The following is an 18,687-nucleotide window of genomic DNA, read 5'->3' on the forward strand; positions in this document are numbered from 1 at the left end:
GGTGACACGACTACAGCCGTGACGTGAAGCATACTCGATCACAGTGGGTTATTTTGACCCAGCAGCTTGAGTTGACTGTGGTGAATTTTACTGTCAGTGACAATGACCCAACTATTAACCCAGCAAAGCAGGGTTAAAAACTACCCAACACTGTGAAAATAATCCAACAAAATGACCCCGCAGACTCAACCCAGCATTCTGGTTTAAAAAATAGCCCAGCAAAATTTAGAGTGTGGATTGAAATGATTAAGCTATGTGAATGATGCTGCTATGAAGAACACATATATGATGTAGATAAACAAATATATTATGGATGTTTTTGGAACTAGATTCATCAACATTTGACAACTACAAAGTACTCTTTCTCTTCATTTTGAACTGTAATAGCTATTTATTATCATTTCAAACTTCTTTTTGTAAATTTAAAAAAAAAAAACATCTAATTAATTTTTTTGGAAAAGTGTGCTTGCACTCATTCTTTAAATAAATAACACTTGCTCTGATATTTTATATCTAATTCAACAACATTAAGCGTGACATAAATATTGAAATACTTTTGGTCACTGTCTTTGAAGGACTGTTGGTGACATTTTATGATTTATGTGGGTGTATCTGTGTGTTTCAGGCTCTCCAGAGTTGCGTTACATTCACGTGGAGACCTGCATGTTCATGGTGAAACTGCCTCAGTACTCATCCCTGGACGTGATGTTGGAGAAGTTATGCTATACCATCCACTATCGTGAGGATCCTCTCAGTGGTTAAACCTGAAACCCCACGTGATCATTTAAACCCATCTAAGACTGACCACATAACCTTAAGTGATGACATCACTTCTGTTTCAAGAGGGGAACATCAAACCATCACAAAGGAACTCAAACAGTCCAGACCAACTTGCCTTTAAAAAGACAAACACTTCGTTTCGTGAACGGCAGTGAGTTTAAGGTGGCGTAGTGAAAGTTTAAAAATCGATAATGTGTATAATGACATCATCAACAAAGTTGAAAGTGAAAGAAGAAAGTGGAACCTGCTTTCCTCCCTTTTTTAACCTTGACATTTAATCTCTCTCTATTTCCTCCGTGTTTCCGCATTCATCCTTTAATTTCCCTTGTGCCTCAATCACTTCATCCTCTGTATTAGTGACAGTGATTGTTGACGCACATTCATTCAGGGGATGATGCTCATTTTAGCTTTAGAAAGGAATTAAAGGAGTGGCTTGAAAAGTTATAACTGCAACTTTAAAAAAAAAAAAACATTAGGGTGAATGTCACAAAACCTGTCAAGAACAGATCCAGGTCATATTTCACCCCAAAATCAAAACAAAAATTAAAAAATTAGAAGCCATTTTTTTGCATTGTGATGTTGTTTTCATAACAATAAAGCACATTTCCCCCCAATCCACATTACTGTAAAATGCAAAAAAAAAATCACATTACCATTAATGTAATGTGAAAAAGATCACATTTGCATTACCTTAATTAGACACAAAATAAAAAAATGCTATGTGTGTGTTTTATGGTCAACAAATCAGAAGAATGTACATTCTATCAAGTCTTTCTGCTCTCCTGATCTGGAATTTTCCAGTCATTATCACTGCTGTGTACATCCTACCACAAGCCGCCACAGACCGGGCACTCAAGTAACTGTATGGGATCATAAGCAAGTAGGAAACCACGCACCCTGAGGCCGCGTTAATTGTGACTGGGGACTTTAACAAAGCCAACTTCAAGACAATAGCACCGAAATACCACCAACATATCAGTTTCAACACACGAGGGGATCGGGTTTTGGACCATTGCTACTTTCTCTTCCAGGATGGCTACAAATCCCACCCCCAATACGGATCTACCCCAACCAGAAACCATGGATTAATAGTGATGTTTGTGCAGCACTTAATGCGCGAACCTCCGCTTTTAATTCCGGGAACGTGGAGGAGCATAAACAAGCCAGTTATGCACTCCGCAAAACTATCAGAACAGCAAAACACCAGTACAGGAGCAAGATTGAAGGACAGTTCAACACCACCAACTCTAGAAGCATGTGGCAGGGAATTAATATAATCACGGACTACAAAGGGAATAAAAACTCCGCCGTGAACACCGCTGCCTCTCTCCCGGATGAGCTAAATACTTTTTATGCTCGTTTCGAGGGAAATAACACCGCCCTCGCGGAGAGAGCTCTCACGGCCGAAGCTACAGAGGTTAGTTCACTCTCCATCTCTGTAGCGGATGTAACCCAATCCTTCCAACTGGTGAATATCCACAAAGCCGCGGGTCCAGACGGCATTCCGGGCCGCGTCATCAGAGCGTGCACGAACCAACTGGCTGGTGTTTTTACAGACATTTTCAACCTTTCCCTCTCCTTGTCTGTAGTCCCCACATGCTTTAAAACATCCACCATTGTGCCTATACCAAAACAATCAAAAATAACTTGCTTAAATGACTGGCGTCCTGTTGCTCTGACCCCCATCATCAGCAAATGCTTTGAGAGACTAATCAGAGATTACATCTGCTCTGTGCTGCCTCCATCACTGGACTCACTGCAGTTTGCGAGATGAGGTGAGATGAGTTCTCATTGGCTAGTGAATTTTTGATTGACAGCTCTTTGACCTGGAAGAAGAGGTCAATCAGTGGAAGGGGCTCTGGTTCAGTTTTACATATAAAAGTACGAGAATCTGCAAGCCTCTTCGTAATTCATTAACGTTTAGTGATGTATATTTAGGCGTTTGCTTTTGTATTATATCAGTTGTTTTTTCTTCTCCTAATACTTTGTTGCGATAAGCTTTCAGGAGCAGCACTGACGAATGTCGTCATCATGAAAACACATTTAATTACCCCATTGTCGGCGCATGCACTCAAACCATCACAATTCATCACAATTACTTTATTATTAATATTATTAATTCTGAAAAATTTAAACAGATTATGAAAATCGCAATCAAGCATGGAGCTTGTTTCACAGGATGTAGACCTTCAAGGGTATTGCATTGCATGGGTATTCAATCCAAATGTTTTTGTTAAAGACATTTTAAATAGTGCTTCAAAATGTGATCTTTTAACAAACCAGCTTAGTGATTGACTTTAAAATGTGAATGGATTAAACTTGATTAAAATTGTTGTGGAACTCAAATCACTTTATTAGTGCAGTTCCATCAACATTGCAGTCATGCAGAAGATATACAGTATACACAACACTCACTGAACAATATGTACACGTAATACACAATATGCATATTACACACATTGTACACAATATACAGTCAATAAAACAATAAATAATATGGACCAAAATATGTGAAACATTCATGAGGACGCCAACACATTAGGGGCTTGTTTCTTTTTATGTATTCAGTGTTCCTGTACTAGTCAGAGACTAGAGTATGTAGTGTCTAGTGTAGTCTAATAACGTGTAACTCTTTGTGTACTTGTGAACTGGGTTTGTTTGAATCTAGAACGCAAAACAGTTTAAGCAGAACAGAGTCTGCATACTATCACAGTATAATAGTGTCTGGAGCTCCAGGTCATTCAAAGGTGATATCAGGGGATGTATTTATCCGTGCAGAATAGCAAGATTCTAGTCTGATAAGGGGCAATGGATCTCTGGTTCCACCACTCCATCCTCTGGGTCATCAGAATATTGTGTATGCTGTGAAATGAAAAGGAAAAGAGATTATAGTTAAACACTACAAATGGCTGATCTAAATGATTAATGTATTTGTTTAATATTATTCGTTTTTTGATTACTTCTAAAACGATTTTCTAGAACGTGGATGTGGCTACTCTTAAAAAAAATTGTTAAAGAAATGGCTTCATAGCCTCATTTTATTTCAAGCCCTATATGTATGACTTTCTTTCTTTCATGGAACACAAAAGGAAATGTTAGGCAGAATGTTTGGGACTGACAGCCGCCATCCCCGTTCACTTTCATTGTATATATTAGAAAAAAAAAAAGTACTGAAACTGAATTATAACATTCTGACTCATAACGTCATACATGTAAATAATTACAGAACTCTCATTTGCTAAATCCATACAAATATAAGTCATTCCTTAATCGGGTTAGAATAACTATGTCCTGACAACTAATGTACAATTAAACATAATATAATCAAAGAACGGGCTAAACCAAGATCAAACTGCCTTATACTGTTCTGCTCAATGAGACAGAGAGGGATTGTTTTTCTGAAATAGTTTTTGTCCCTTGCAATTAATTAACAATGATTTTACAACAGTAACCATAGTCGAACTAAGGTATTTGTAGTAAAACCATAGTACCGTACTATAGTAACCATATTTTAACCATGATGTTCATAGTCAAACCATAGTAATAACATAGAAAAAGAAAAACTATATGGTAATAAAAATCATAATTTTGTAGTTACTATGGTTTTACAACAAATACCTTAGTTACGGTTACTGTAGTAAAGCTAGAGATCCTTGAGTAAAAGTATGGTTAATTATAATGTATAATCATTATAATTATGGTTACTACAAAAAACAAACGATGCTGACGATGACGACATTCGTCAGTGCTGCTCCTGAAAGCTTATCGCAAGAAAATACAGATATAATACAAAAGCAAACGCCTAAATATACATCACTTATCGTGAATGAATTATGAAGAGGCTTGCAGATTCTCGTACTTTTACATGCAAAACTGAACCAAAGCCCCTTCCACTGACTGACCTCTTCTTCCAGGTCAAAGAGCTGTCAGTCAAAAACTCACTAGCCAGTGAGAACTCATCTCAATACATTCAAAACAACTGGCACAAATATAGTCCCATATTATAACTGACATGAAAATGTCACACATGCAAAACATCCTAATGCAAAATATTTTAGATTTTGATTTTGGGGTGGAAAATGACTCAAGACATGTTTTGACAGGTTTAATAAGATCCATTTAAGGATGATTTTCTCATCTATACGAGTAACTATAAGCTCTGTCCAGGAACTAAACTGTGCAAGTGGTCTCTCGCATATTTAAGACTTTGAACAGTACATAGCAAGATGGCTTTAAGACACAAATATATGCCTATACTGTTAAAGGTGCATACTGTATGTTGTTCAGGTTTGTAATGAGAAGTAATCACATCAAGTACAAGCTATAGTAATATAAAGAGCATGAAATAGTTTCTTTTTCATATCCAGGTGGTTTCAGAAGCAAAGTTTGCTGTAAACTGAATGCAAGACCCTTTCTGCCATGCTCTTCAGTTTTGAGTGGTGCTAAGTTTATGTTTGCCAAACCTGACAAACATCCCTCACATACTTTTAGACTGCCAGCTCTATTACATGATCACACTGTTGATTTTGCATCCATTTCATGTAAATCCCTACAATGCATGTGCCGTTGAACACAACTTGTTGCTTTAGTTTTGCATTCGTTTTCTTTGAATATCTACATTGCATCCCCCAAAAAGAAAATGTTTTATTTAAAAGCCATTTAAAAAGATTTGTTTTGTTTTTATTTATTTTTTTATGATGTTTTTGTCCGTCCATACAGTTTATACAGTTAGATTTGAAATATAAATTGGATGTTCTTTCAAGGATTTCCAGTGTTGTTTTGGGAATCAGCTGTAATATTATTTATTTCTGGTGAATCAATTAATAGCTTTATAAGTTGAGTAATGTGTAGCCATCATTACAAACGCACTTGATCTACTGCAGTTTATTCAAAATATCCCCATTCCAGCACTATGAAGTGTGTGTGTGTGTGAGTGTTTGTGTGTGTGTGAGTGCTTGTGTGTGTGTGTGTGTGTGTGTGTTTGTGTGTGTGTGAGTGTGTGTGTGTGTGTGTGTGTGTGTGTGTGTGTGTGTGAGTGTGTGTGTGTGTGTGTGTGTGTGTGTGTGTGTGGTGTGTGTGTGTGTGTGTGTGTGTGTGTGTATGTGTAATAATGATAAAATAATGATGTATTACAGGACAGTGTCTCCCTGTGTCTTATGTCCAACTGTGTACATTTTTTCAACTCAAATTAAAAAGCTCACCATTCACATACTGTGGACTAATTGCCAAAAATGTGTCTATTTTTATTTTTATTTTGTTTAGAACCCCCTTTCCTAACTTTGCAAGCATATAATTCTGGTTCTGTTCACTCATCTCCCTTCAAAAAGTCTTATTTTATTCCACTAGATGGCAGCAAGTACTAGACATAATAATTTGTCCTCTATCACCTTCCATCACAATATACAGATCTGAAATGTAGGTGGCGCTCTAACGCTTTTTAGCCCCACAGATATGCTCGTCCATAGACATTCAATCTCATTTTCAGTCCAAGCACCACCCCAATTGTTTCATCAAATATCTCGGCCTCTGAGTGGACTAGAAGATCAATCAAGGTGTCATTAGGAAGCTGAGATCTTCCCCTTTGTGATGAAGTATAACATATATTTCTGATTATTTGTTTTGCATACTTTTCCTGCGGCACTGCATATTTTGTTCTGGACATCTAAGATATAACATTGGATTATTCACACAAGCAAACTCACAGACAGGTGAAAACTGGCTCAGTTTTTAGAAAACTCTCTAAGGTAAGAGCAGATATAATAGTTTTTAACTATTTGGGGCTAACAGCAGCAGTTATCAGCACATAAAAGAGACGTTTGTATTTGATGACTTAATAGAAATCATATTTAACTTTGTGATTCTTTTGAAAATATTTTAAACTGTGGTATTAAGGCAACAAAATAAACTGTACAGTCATGTTATTGATAAGGAGAGCTTTTATTTGATATATGACTTGTCTATTTCAGTGCTATCTGAAAGACTTTTATATTCATATCAATATTTCTATCACATGACCTCTAGATGGCGCTGATTTTTGACGTGAATGTTTTCAGGCCTTATTTTATATTATGTAACATTAATGCAGAAGTGATGGTTATCTATGGAAAATTCAGATTCTAAGCTTTCAAACGATACCTCATATGCCTGACTATTGTATTCAGAGATGTTAACATTTTAAGCATAATCTTTTTTCGCAACATAGCGCCCCCTTTTGGACACGCCGGCTGGTCCGCAGAGTGGGAGAGGTTAAAAAAGTATTTAGAATATCTTTGTTTCTTATTGATTCGCCACAAAATGTGATTTAATCTTTGCAAAGAAATTCAGTATGATGGTTTAAATACAGTGCAACGAACAAAGATTTTATGCTTTTAAAGTACTTTGCCATAGAGTGACCTACCAGGCATACATGAACAAAGATACATTTTAAAGGCAAATTTAAAGAATAAATTGTAACGGTTTTACAGAATAGTAAATAAGTAAACAACTTAAAACCTCAAATAATACAGTTTAACAGAAGAATTCATGTAAGTGCTTTTATAAAATTATAAGCTTCACATTTCTGCCTTTAAACCCTCCAAAAAGAGTCAGGAGTTGGCAAACCTGGCATCCAATTAATGTAAAGAGATTGGAGGTGTGGGTTAGAGCTACTTTGACAGTTAGTAGGCTTTCTAAAAAAAATTTAAACGTTACACATTTCCTGATACAACGGCGGTGACGGGAATTATTTTGATAGGAACCTTTGTTTTCGTTCGGTGTTTCTAGACGACCGTATTTCACTGTTTATCAATGTGTTTCCGGCTGTTGGCAGCATGTCGGTGACTTTGAGAGGGAAAATCGCAGGAATACTGAGAGTTTTACACACAACCGGAACATTTTTACCACAGACTGCTGCTAAACGTGTGTATGAGTTTATATGTTTACATCATGCACTGTCATTGTTATTGTTATTGTTATTGTGGCTCGTGTTTGTGTCATGTGACGCTCATTCAATGACATTTAGACATCAACACTTTTTAAATGTGTTAACGCACAACATTATCGCATATGTGCCATATATATATATATATATATATATATATATATATATATATTTCGTTATACCATATACATTTAAAGCCATTGATATGGCAATCATTCAGTGCCATGATTATACAGTATAGTATTTCCATCAGATACCATCACTATACCATAAGAAAATGTCCATCCTGTTTTACATGAATGTAATAGCTTAAAATGAAAATAAATGGTGTTTTTTTTTTTTTTTAAAGTGCATTTCACTTCTGATATCATATAATAAGTGCTGGTTATTACACAAGCTCTCGATTCAGATTTCGATATCAATTCATATAGGTATATTTCTGTTACATTGTCCATTTTGCTCACATATTAAATCAATTATACAGTGGCAAGAAAAAGTATGTGAACCCTCTTGAATTAAAATCTGTTTTGATCTTCGTCTAAGTTACAATAATGAACAAACACAATCAAGTTGAACTAATAACACACAAATTATTGTTCTTGTACATATTGAATACAACATTCAAACGTTCACAGTTTAGGTTGGAACAAGTAAGTGAACCTCAAGGCTAATGACATCAACAAAAGCGAATTAGAGTCAGGAGTTGGCAAACCCGGCATCCAATTAATGTAATGAGATTGGAGGTGTGGGTTAGAGCCACTTTGACTTATAAAAAGCACTCAAACATTTTGAGTTTGCTATTCACAAGAAGCATCTTCTGATGTGGACCATGCCTCACAAAAAAGAGATCTCAGAAGACCTATGGTCAAAAATTGTTGCTTTGCATAAAGCTGGAAAGGGTTACAAAGTTATCTCGAAGAGCTGAGATATTCATCTGTCCACAGTTAGACAAGTAGTCTATAAATGGAGATGATTTAATACTGTGGGTACTCTCTCTAGAAGTGGCTGTCCAGCCAAGATGACTCAAAGGGCACACTGCAGAATACTCAATAAGGTAAAAAGAACCCTAGAGTGACAGCTAAAGACTTGAAGGAATCATTGGAACTGGTTAACATCTCTCTTCATGAGTCTACTATATGGAAAACATTAAACAGGCATGGTGTCCATTAGGGATGGGCATTCATTAATAATTTGGTATTCGAATATTTAAGCTCATAAAAAACAAATATTCGAATATTCTATTATTTAAATGAAGGTAATTAATGAGAAAGAGACGTAAAATTATTTTTTTAGTCATAAAGGTTGCGTCGCCATAAAAAAAAAAAAAGCTTCTAATTACAGCAAAAAACAAGCTTATATTATGTCCTGTATTTTTTGTTTTTTTGAAAACTTTTAAACAAGCAGTGCGTGAAAACAAAAAAGTATAGAATGAAAGCATTTAAGCTCACGCAAAGCGAAGAAAAAAAAATCGCTAATAAAGTAGACTGACGTAATTAACGTACAGGATGACTATAAACACTCGGCATATAATAGTTATCATGTGTGTATTGTATCTCATGTTTTTGTTGAGAAAAACAAGCTTATCCACATGCTCCGTAGACAACTCATTTATACACACCAGTTTAAATGATGGAATGTCCCTTACCTCAGCTAGCAAAGTCTTTCTCGGATGCCATGTTTGTTGTTTACAGAAGCGTCGTGGGGATTATGTTGCAACGGGGAAAATGCTTTATGTCGAGCTGCACATAAACGGGAGTAAAGTGTACACCGCTTATCCAGTACATTTAAACAGGAACCCAGCTTTCTCACAGTAAGCCACATTCTCACAATAACCCGCTTTTTTGGTGTCCATCTAAACGTACTGACAGAACGGTTTGCTCATCAAATGTGATCAACTTTTGTCCACACTCAACAGCGCCACCCAGTGCATTCTGTTATAACTGCCAGTTTTAGTTTGTGAGTTCAGGATTTAACATGCATCTCACTGTATATATGGCCAGCAAAGCAAAACTTTGCGAAATTCGAATAGTATTTTTACTATTCAAAGAATTATTGCAGAACGAATACTCGAGTATTCGACTACTCGTGCACATCCCTTGTGTCCATGGCAGGACACCACAAGGAAGCTGCTGCTTTCCAACAAAAACATTGCTGCATGCCTGAAGTTTGCCAAAGTCCACCTTGACACTCCACAACGCTACTGGGAAAATGCTTTGTAGACTGATTAACTAAGGTTGAATTGTTTGGGTAAGAACACGCAGCACTATGTATGGTGTAAAAAGGGCACCGCATACCAACATGAAAACATCATCCCAACGGTGAAGTACGGTGGAGGGAGCATCATGATTTGGGGCTGCTTCAGGGACTGAAACACTTACCATCATCAAGGGGAAAATGAATTCCCAAGTTTATCAAGATATCCTACAGGATAATGTCAGGGTGGCTGTGCACCAGCTGAAGCTCAGTAGAAGCTGAGTGATGCAGCAGGACAATGACCCTAAACATCAAAGTAAATCCACTATAGAATGGCTTCAAAAAAATTATTGTTATATAATTACAATTGTGTGTGTGTGTTGTTAGCTTAAGCACATTGTGTTTGTCTATACTTGTGACTTTGATGAAGATGAGATCACATTTTATGACCAATTAATGCAGAAAATCAGATAATTCCAAAGGGTTCACATACTTTTTTCTTGCCACTGTAACTTATTCATCACTAGTAAAATCTAAACATTTAGCAGCCAGTGGCTAATCACAGATATTTATAGTAGTATAGCACAAAGTGTGTTCGCAAATGCGAGTGATTTCCTCATGTTGTTGTGGAGGGTTGCGCATAGAGTGAAAGATCAATCTTGGGATTTAAGAATTGATATCGAGATCGTACAAATGAAGATCGCGATGCATCAGAAAATTGATATTTTTACCTAGTCCCACATAATATTGTGCATATCCACAGTTTAGATATGTGTTTGAGCCTTGTTATAATGATTAAAGGTGCTATATGTAAGATTGACAACAAGCGTTTGAAATGGGTGCTGCAGCCAAATTCAAAATATTGGAGAGTTGTCTGCCCCGCCCCAGACTCGAAGCTCATGCGGGTTGCCAGAATTAGCCAACTCAGCATCCGTTTTAAAGGATTGCTGGGCTTTAAGCTGTCTCCGTCTTCCAAAGGCATCTCCAATATTTATCCTTGTTTTACTACGCCTCTGGTCATGGTGGTTTTTAGACGGTTGGCGAGGCTTTTTAGGTCGGGTGGAATCTGTTATCTCTGATCCAATTCGTTTGCTGGTTTCTATGGCGGCAGCACGCAGTGTTGTTTGCCTGCAAACTTGTTCAAATCTGGCAACCTGGCAATGTCGAAATACTATTGGTGAGTAGGCAGTGGGCGGGATCACACAGGCCAAAACATAAACAGAAATTCCGGCCCGGAATGGAAGCTTCAAAGTAGAATATACTGGCTGTAGCATTGTTATCGGAGAAGCCAGTATTTAAATTTAGCATGTTTACTAATTCTCTGACATATTATGGTCATTTTTTGATTTAGTACAGTAAAAATATGACATATAGCACCTTTAAGTAATCAGGGTTGATCATAACACTGTGGACTCACAGGAGTTAAGCTATATAATATGCTAAACAGTCATTGATATATTTTTCAGGGTGTTTGGTTCCAACATTGACATGCTGTCAAAGTTCTACAAGCATCTCGTATCCCTCAAGGTAAACAGCTTGTAGTTTTGTGTGTGTAAAATTTTTGGTGTAAATTAATACTTTTAACTCCAAGTCGTAGTTCACCCAAATGCTGTCATGATTTACTCATCCTCATTTATATTTATTCTCAGTTATGTACCACAGACTTCACTATCCAGACCGCCGTGGCCTGAATTAGCGGTGTTTGACCCTGAAGAAGAGGTTAAAAAGCATCAAGGCAAGTTTCCTCGAAGTTTAATATTGGCTCTGTGTTAAAAATGTTGCAGGATTCATTTCAGATATGAACTACTAGATGGGAACACTACTCCCAAGTTGCTAAAATAATTTAGAATCAGAGATGCATTGATGCTTTTAAAATACCTGTTCTTTCCTATGACTTTTCAGGGGTTGTGCTACAAATAATTATCCGTCAATTTACAGACTGGTTATACATTTTCTGTCATGCTCTGTTTTTATCCGTCAGTAAAATATTGTAACGTTTGGTATTTTAATGTGATCACAAGAACATCTGTATCAAGAGCTCTTTTAGTCTTAAAGGGATAGTTCACCCAAAAATGAAAATTCTCACATTTACTCACCCTCATGCCATCCCAGATGTGTATGCCTTTCTTTCTTCTGATGAACACACACATTTTTGGAAGAATATCTCAGCTCTGTAGGTCCTTACAATGCAAGTGAATGATTATCAGACCTTTGAAGCTCCAAAAAGGCAGCATAAAAGTAATCCATAAGACTCCTGTGGTTTAATCCATGTCTTCTAAAGCGATCCAATTGGTTTTGGGTGAGAACAGACTAGAGCACGACTGATACCAATTTTAGACGGGGAAAATTCACAGATTACTGATATGGTGGCCGATATATTTAATTTGAGCTGGAATGAAAACAGACCATTTCTATGTGGATTTTGCACCGATTTTGCACCGATATGACTATACAAAGGTACTCAGATGGCTGATTTCTTAAAAAAAAATATTTTTATCAAAGAATATTTGACATTATTATAATTATACATTGGGAAAAGTACAATATTTCCCTCTGAAATGTAGTGGAGTGGAAGTATAAAGTAATAGAAAATGCCATGGTAATACTCAAGTAAAGTACAAGTACCTCTAAATTGTACTAAAGTACAGTTTTCTTGCTTATCAAAACATCATCTGCAATATTTCACTGTTAATGTATAACAAAACAGTCACAAACAATAACTCATGGTTCGCTGCTGCCGAGTCGAGATAAACAGCGGCAGCGGTGTTACACCGTATTCTGCTATACAAGTTCAGGGGAAACTTTCAACGATGGAAAACCAGACTTTTAAATATTACATTTTATAAATGCATGACTGGAATTGTTTGGTTGAAGGGGGTACCAAACTGCAAATCCTGAACAAAACAGTTTGATGAATACACATTTACACATTAGCTTCCACTCAGCTGACAAGCAATGAAAGTAGCTACGTGGTTAGCTAGTTAGCTATAAGCTTGTTGTCACGGAGAGTAAAAGATGGATGTTGTTTATTTACTTTCCAGCATTGCGTCTCACCAATTAGGTAACAACGTAGCGTGAAATCAACACTCAACAGACACAATCCACCACCGCACCGTTGTCTGCTGAGCTGTAAAAAGATGCTCTGATGTTTACCTTACTGTTTACCCAGGCCCCCTATATTTTCTCAATTTTCTGTAAAACTATGTTTGATAAAGTTGATCATTTAACAACAACATCTTGAATAACTGATCAAAGATGCAGCAAAAAATTTAAAATCATGTTGTTAAAGAAACATACCGTGTTTAATGGAGCAATTTGTGGAGCATGTCAGCAGGTGTCTGTGGCTTAAAAACAGAATATTATTGGTTACTTCAAAGATTTCACTTTTATTTATAACAATGCATTGCATATTGAGGTTTTTCTGAAAATAAACTCAGCAAAAAAAGAAACTTCCCTTTTTCAGGACACTGTATTTTAAAGATAATTTTGTAAAAATCCAAATAACTTTACAGATCTTTATTGTAAAGGGTTTAAACAATGTTTTCCATGCTTGTTCAATGAACCATAAACAATTAATGAACATGCACCTGTGGAACGGTCATTAAGACACTAACAGCCTACAGACAGTAGGCAATTAAGGTCACAGTTATAAAAACTTAGGACACTAAAGAGACCTTTCTACTGACTCTGAAAAACACCAAAAGAAAGATGCCCAGGGTCCCTGCTCATCTGCGTGAACATGCCTTAGGCATGCTGCATGGAGGCATGAGGACTGCAGATGTGGGCAGGGTAATAAATTGCAATGTCCGTACTGTGAGACGCCTAAGACAACACTACAGGGAGACAGGAAGGACAGCTGATCATCCTCGCAGTGGTAGACCACGTGTAACAACACCTGCACAGGATCCATACATCCAAATATCACACCTGCGGGACAGGTACAGGATGGCAACAATAACTGCCGAGTTACACCAGGAACGCACAATCCCTCCATCAGTGCTCAGACTGTCAGCAATATGCTGAGAGAGTCTGGAATGAGGGCTTGTAGGCCTGTTGTAAGGCAGGTCCTTACCAGACACACCGGCAACAATGTCGCCTATGGACACAAACCCACCTTCGCTGGACCAGACAGGACTAGCAAAATGTGCTCTTCACTGACGAGTCGCGGTTTTGTCTCACCAGAGGTGATGGTCGGATTCATGTTTATCGTTGAAGGAATGAGCATTACACCGAGGCCTGTACTCTGGAGCGGGATTGATTTGGAGGTGGAGGGTCCGTCATGGTCTGATGCGGTGTGTCACAGCATCATCGGACTGTGCTTGTCATTGCAGGCAATCTCAATGCTGTGCATTACAGGGAAGACCTCCCTCATGTGGTACCCTTCCTGCAGGCTCATCCTGACATGACCCTCCAGCATGACAATGCCACCAGCCATACTGCTCGTTCTGTGCGTGATTTCCTAAAAGACAGGAATGTCAGTGTTCTGCCATGGTCAGCGAAGAGCCCAGATCTAAATCCCATTGAGCACGTCTGGGACCTGTTGGATCGGAGGGTGAGGGCTAGGGCCATTCCACCCAGAAATATCTGGGAACTTGCAAGTGCCTTGGTGGAAGAGTGGGGTAACATCTCACAGCAAGAACTGGCAAATCTGGTGCAGTCCATGAGGAGATGCACTGCAGTACTTAATGCAGCTGGTGGTCACACCAGATTTGTTCAGGGACACATTATTCCATTTCTGTTAGTCACATGTCTGTGAAACTTGTTCAGTTTATGTCTTAGTTGTTTAATCTTTTTATGTTCATACAAATATTTACACATGCTAAGTTTGCTGAAAATAAAAGCAGTTGAAAGTGAGAGGAAGTTTCGTTTTTTGCTGTGTTTACATTTTTGCCACATGGCTTCACCGTACCGGCATAGAGGATTAATGCAACCTCTGCCAATGTTAATAGCTTGTGTTCAGTCAGTGACTGCAGAACAAAACAATAAATTTAGGCTCATTTGGACAGTTTTTGTAATTTATTTTGAATCTGAATTTATTTCCTTTTTGTATTGGATGTTAACAGCTTAATCTCTTTTCACAGCGGTTGTACAGGAAGTAAATGGTCTCATTGAGAAGGGACAATACGGGCGTTTGTTTGCTGTGGTTCAGTTTGCTGGCCGTCAGTGGAAGGTGACAAATGAAGACCTGATTCTCATTGAAAACCACATTGATGCCGAGTGTGGAGACAGAATAAGACTGGAGAAGGTTTGCTGTTACTCCTAAAGCTAATTTAGCTTTTGCCGCCTTTGCTGCATTCATAATTTTGTTTTTTAAAGGGATGGTTCACCCCAAAATTAAAATTCTGTCATTTACTCATGTTGTTCCAAACCAGAGTGACTTTCTTCCATGGAACACAAAAGGAGTAATTTTACAGAAATCTACAGTAGAGGTCGACCGATAGTGGATTTAGTGTTACTGATAACTAAGGTGGTGGGAAAGACCGATTAATTGGCCAATAGTTTTACAAATTGATTTATATATAGTCTTGGGACTCTTATTTTGAAATGACTAAATTATGAAAAACTATTGGCAACTATCGACAGATTTTTGCAGATAAACGGTAGTTCCAAAAAGCAACTATCGGCTCCGATTAATCATATTAAACCGATATATCGGTCTACCTCTAATGCACAGGTTGCTAACAGTTCTGTTTTTGCAGGTGCTGTTAGTTGGAGGAGATGATTTCACTCTTATTGGAAAGCCACTTCTTGGGTGAGATGCAAGTCTAAATTAAGTTTGGAAAAATAGTAATATAGACTAAGGTAAAAGACAAACGTATGAACTAAAAACTCTTGTGTTTGTGTAACTCACAGCAGTGATTTGGTGAGAGTCCAGGCCACAGTCATTGAGAAAACCGAATCCTGGCCGATGGTTCACATGAGGTTCTGGAAGAGACATCGATTTCAAAGAAAGAGAAGTATGTGGGATTTTAAATCCACATTTCAAATATGTTTATTGTCTTTTTTGACATTGTTCCACCCAATGCACACATTTTTTTGTTTATTTTGCAGCCATAATACAACCACAGACTGTACTGAGGATTAACACCATTGATGTTTTACCAAGACTTCAGTAAAAACATGCAGTTTCTGTAACTTAAGGTTTGATTTGTCTGACCATGTAAATAAAGCTTTCAAATTGAAGTCTTTGTTTATTTCAAATATACTGTACACTTTGTACAGTGTGTGTGTGTATACACCAATCAGCCCCAACATTAAAACCACCTGCCTAATATTGTGTAGATCCCCCTCGTGTTGCAAAAACAGCGCCAACCCGCATCTCAGAATAGCATTCTGAGATGATATTCTTCTCACCACAATTGTACAGAGTGGTTATCTGAGTTACCGTAGACTTTGTCAGTTCAAACCAGTCTGGCCATTCTCTGTTGACCTCTCTCATCAACAAGGTGTGTCCATCCGCAGAACTGTCCCTCACTGGATGTTTTTTTTTGTATTTGGCACCATTCTGAGTCAATTCTAGAGACTGTTGTGTGTGAAAATCCCAGGAGATCAGCAGTTACAGAAATACTCAAACCAGCCAATCTGGCACCAACAATCATCCATGTGATTATCTAATCAGCCAATCATGTGGCAGCAGTGCATAAAATCATGCAGATACAGGTCAAGAGCATCAGTTAATGTTCACATCAACCATCAGAATGGGGAAAAAATTTGATCTCAGTGATTTGGACCGTGGCATGATTGTTGGTGCCAGACGGGCTGGTTTGAGTATTTCTGTAACTGCTGATCTCCTGGAGATAAAACACGAGTCGTTCAAGACTGAAACAAAGTTAACGAGGATGATTAGTTCAGTAAAAGATCAGTCCAAAAACACTAATTGATTCACAAATGAAATACCACTACTGTTTTTAGGCATACTTAAAGCAAAAAAGATCTGACAAAACAACCTTTTAAGTATGATGAACAGTACATTAAATACGGTTTCACGTGCATCATGGTAAATAAAGAACCATGTCCACAATGTGCTGAGCAAGAAGGTCTAAAAGCTCTTAAAGACCACCTTTCGCCTCAGTAGTTACGGCCCTGACTGTCAAGTAGTTGGGTCTTTTGAATCTGTTCACCAAAAAGATTTAGTCACAATTTCTGCAGATCAACTTTACGCCTGTAGATGGTATCAAATGAGTGTCTTTTATATGTTATGAGTGAGTCTTAAATTAAATTATGTCTTAAATACACTGATGAGCCAAAACATTATGATCACCTGCCTAATTTGCTGCTGGTCTGCCACGTGCTGCCAAAACAGCGCTGACCCGCCGAGGCATCGACTCCACAAGACCCCTGAAGGTGTCCTGTGGTATCTGGCACCAAGACATTAGCAGCAGATCCTTCAAGTCCTGTAAGTTGCGAGGTGGAGCTGCCGTGGATCGGACTTTATGGTCCAGCACATCCCACAGATGCTCAATTGGATTGAGATCTGGGGAATTTGGAGGCCAGAGCAACACCTTGAACTCTTCATCATGTCCCTCAAATCATTCCCGAGCAATGTGTGCAGTGTGGCAGGGTGCATTATCCTGCTGAAAGAGGCCACTGCCATCAGGGAATACCATTGCCATGAAGGGGTGTACCTGGTCTGCAACGATGTTAAGGTAGGTGGCATGTGTCAAATTGACGTCCACATGAATGGCCGGACTCAGTGTTTCCCAGCAGAACATTGCCCAGAGCATCCCACTTCCTTCACCGGCTTGTCGTCTTCCCACAGTGCATCCTGGTGCCATCACTTCCCCAGGTAAATGGTGCACACGTACACGGTTGCCACGTGATATAAAAAAAAAAAAATGGGACTCATCGGACCAGGCGACCTAATTCCACTGCTCCAAGGTCCAGTTCTGATGCTCGTGTGCCCATTGTAGGCACTTTCGACAGTGGACAGGGGTCATCATGTGCACTCTGACCGGTCTGCGGCCATGCAGCCCCATACACAGCAGGGTGTGATGCACTGTGTGTTGTGACATATTCCTCCTGTAACCATCACTGAAATTTTCTGTGACACAGTAGACCTTCTGTCGGTTCGGATCAGACGGGATAGCCTTTGTTGCCCTCGTGCATCGATGAGCCATGGGCACCCAACAGCCTGTCACCGGTTTGTGGTTTGTCCCTCCTCGGACCATTGTCGGTAGGTACTCACCACTGCTGACCGGCAACACCCCACAATCCTTGCCGTTTCAGAGATACTCTGACCCAGTCGTCTGGACATAACAATTTGATCCTTGTCAAAGTTGCTCAGGTCTTTACTGCTGCCCATTTCTCCTGCATTCAACACATTGACTATGAGAACTGATTGTTCGCTTCACCATCTAATCTACCCCGACCTTGACATGTGGCCTTGTTTCACCTGTCACTTCACCTGTGAGTGGTCATAATGTTTTGGCTTATCCGTGTATGTTATGAATGAATCACTGGGTGCTTCTCACTTCTTAAATTGTGCATCCTCGTTTCCTTTCCTTGCTTCCTTTCCTCGTTTCCTAGCTCAACCTTCTTAGGAAACGAGGAAAGGATGGAAGGAAAGGAAAAGAGGATGGAGGAATCGAAACAACACTGATTTGTAAATTGGAATGTCCTGCTCACTTCAAAGCCCCATTTCTGTGCTTCCTCGCTCAAGCATCCTTAGGAAGCTTCCTCGCGGTGCATTTAGAGAATAGCTGTTCAACTTGTAGTCCAAAAACCTGAAAGAGAATTCGCTATGGATTCCCTCGGGATTTTCCTATGGGTTTTTATAATGGGGTTTTTGAAATAAC

The 18,687-nt window shown here is 38.5% G+C and overlaps 1 protein-coding gene across 1 annotated transcript; it reads left to right on the forward strand.

The window, feature by feature from the left end:
• Nucleotides 1–7,552: 7,552 nt before the first annotated feature.
• mrpl21 (mitochondrial ribosomal protein L21) lies at nucleotides 7,553–16,075 on the forward strand. Its single transcript, XM_051646069.1, has 7 exons — nucleotides 7,553–7,677; nucleotides 11,359–11,419; nucleotides 11,542–11,627; nucleotides 14,974–15,137; nucleotides 15,592–15,644; nucleotides 15,746–15,849; nucleotides 15,944–16,075. Exons 1-7 carry the CDS (start codon nucleotides 7,590–7,592, stop codon nucleotides 16,006–16,008), a joined length of 621 nt encoding a protein of 206 aa, XP_051502029.1. The 5' UTR covers nucleotides 7,553–7,589; the 3' UTR covers nucleotides 16,009–16,075.
• Nucleotides 16,076–18,687: the final 2,612 nt, after the last annotated feature.

This window comes from Myxocyprinus asiaticus, chromosome 2, assembly GCF_019703515.2.
Source record: "Myxocyprinus asiaticus isolate MX2 ecotype Aquarium Trade chromosome 2, UBuf_Myxa_2, whole genome shotgun sequence".
NCBI lineage: Eukaryota > Metazoa > Chordata > Actinopteri > Cypriniformes > Catostomidae > Myxocyprinus > Myxocyprinus asiaticus.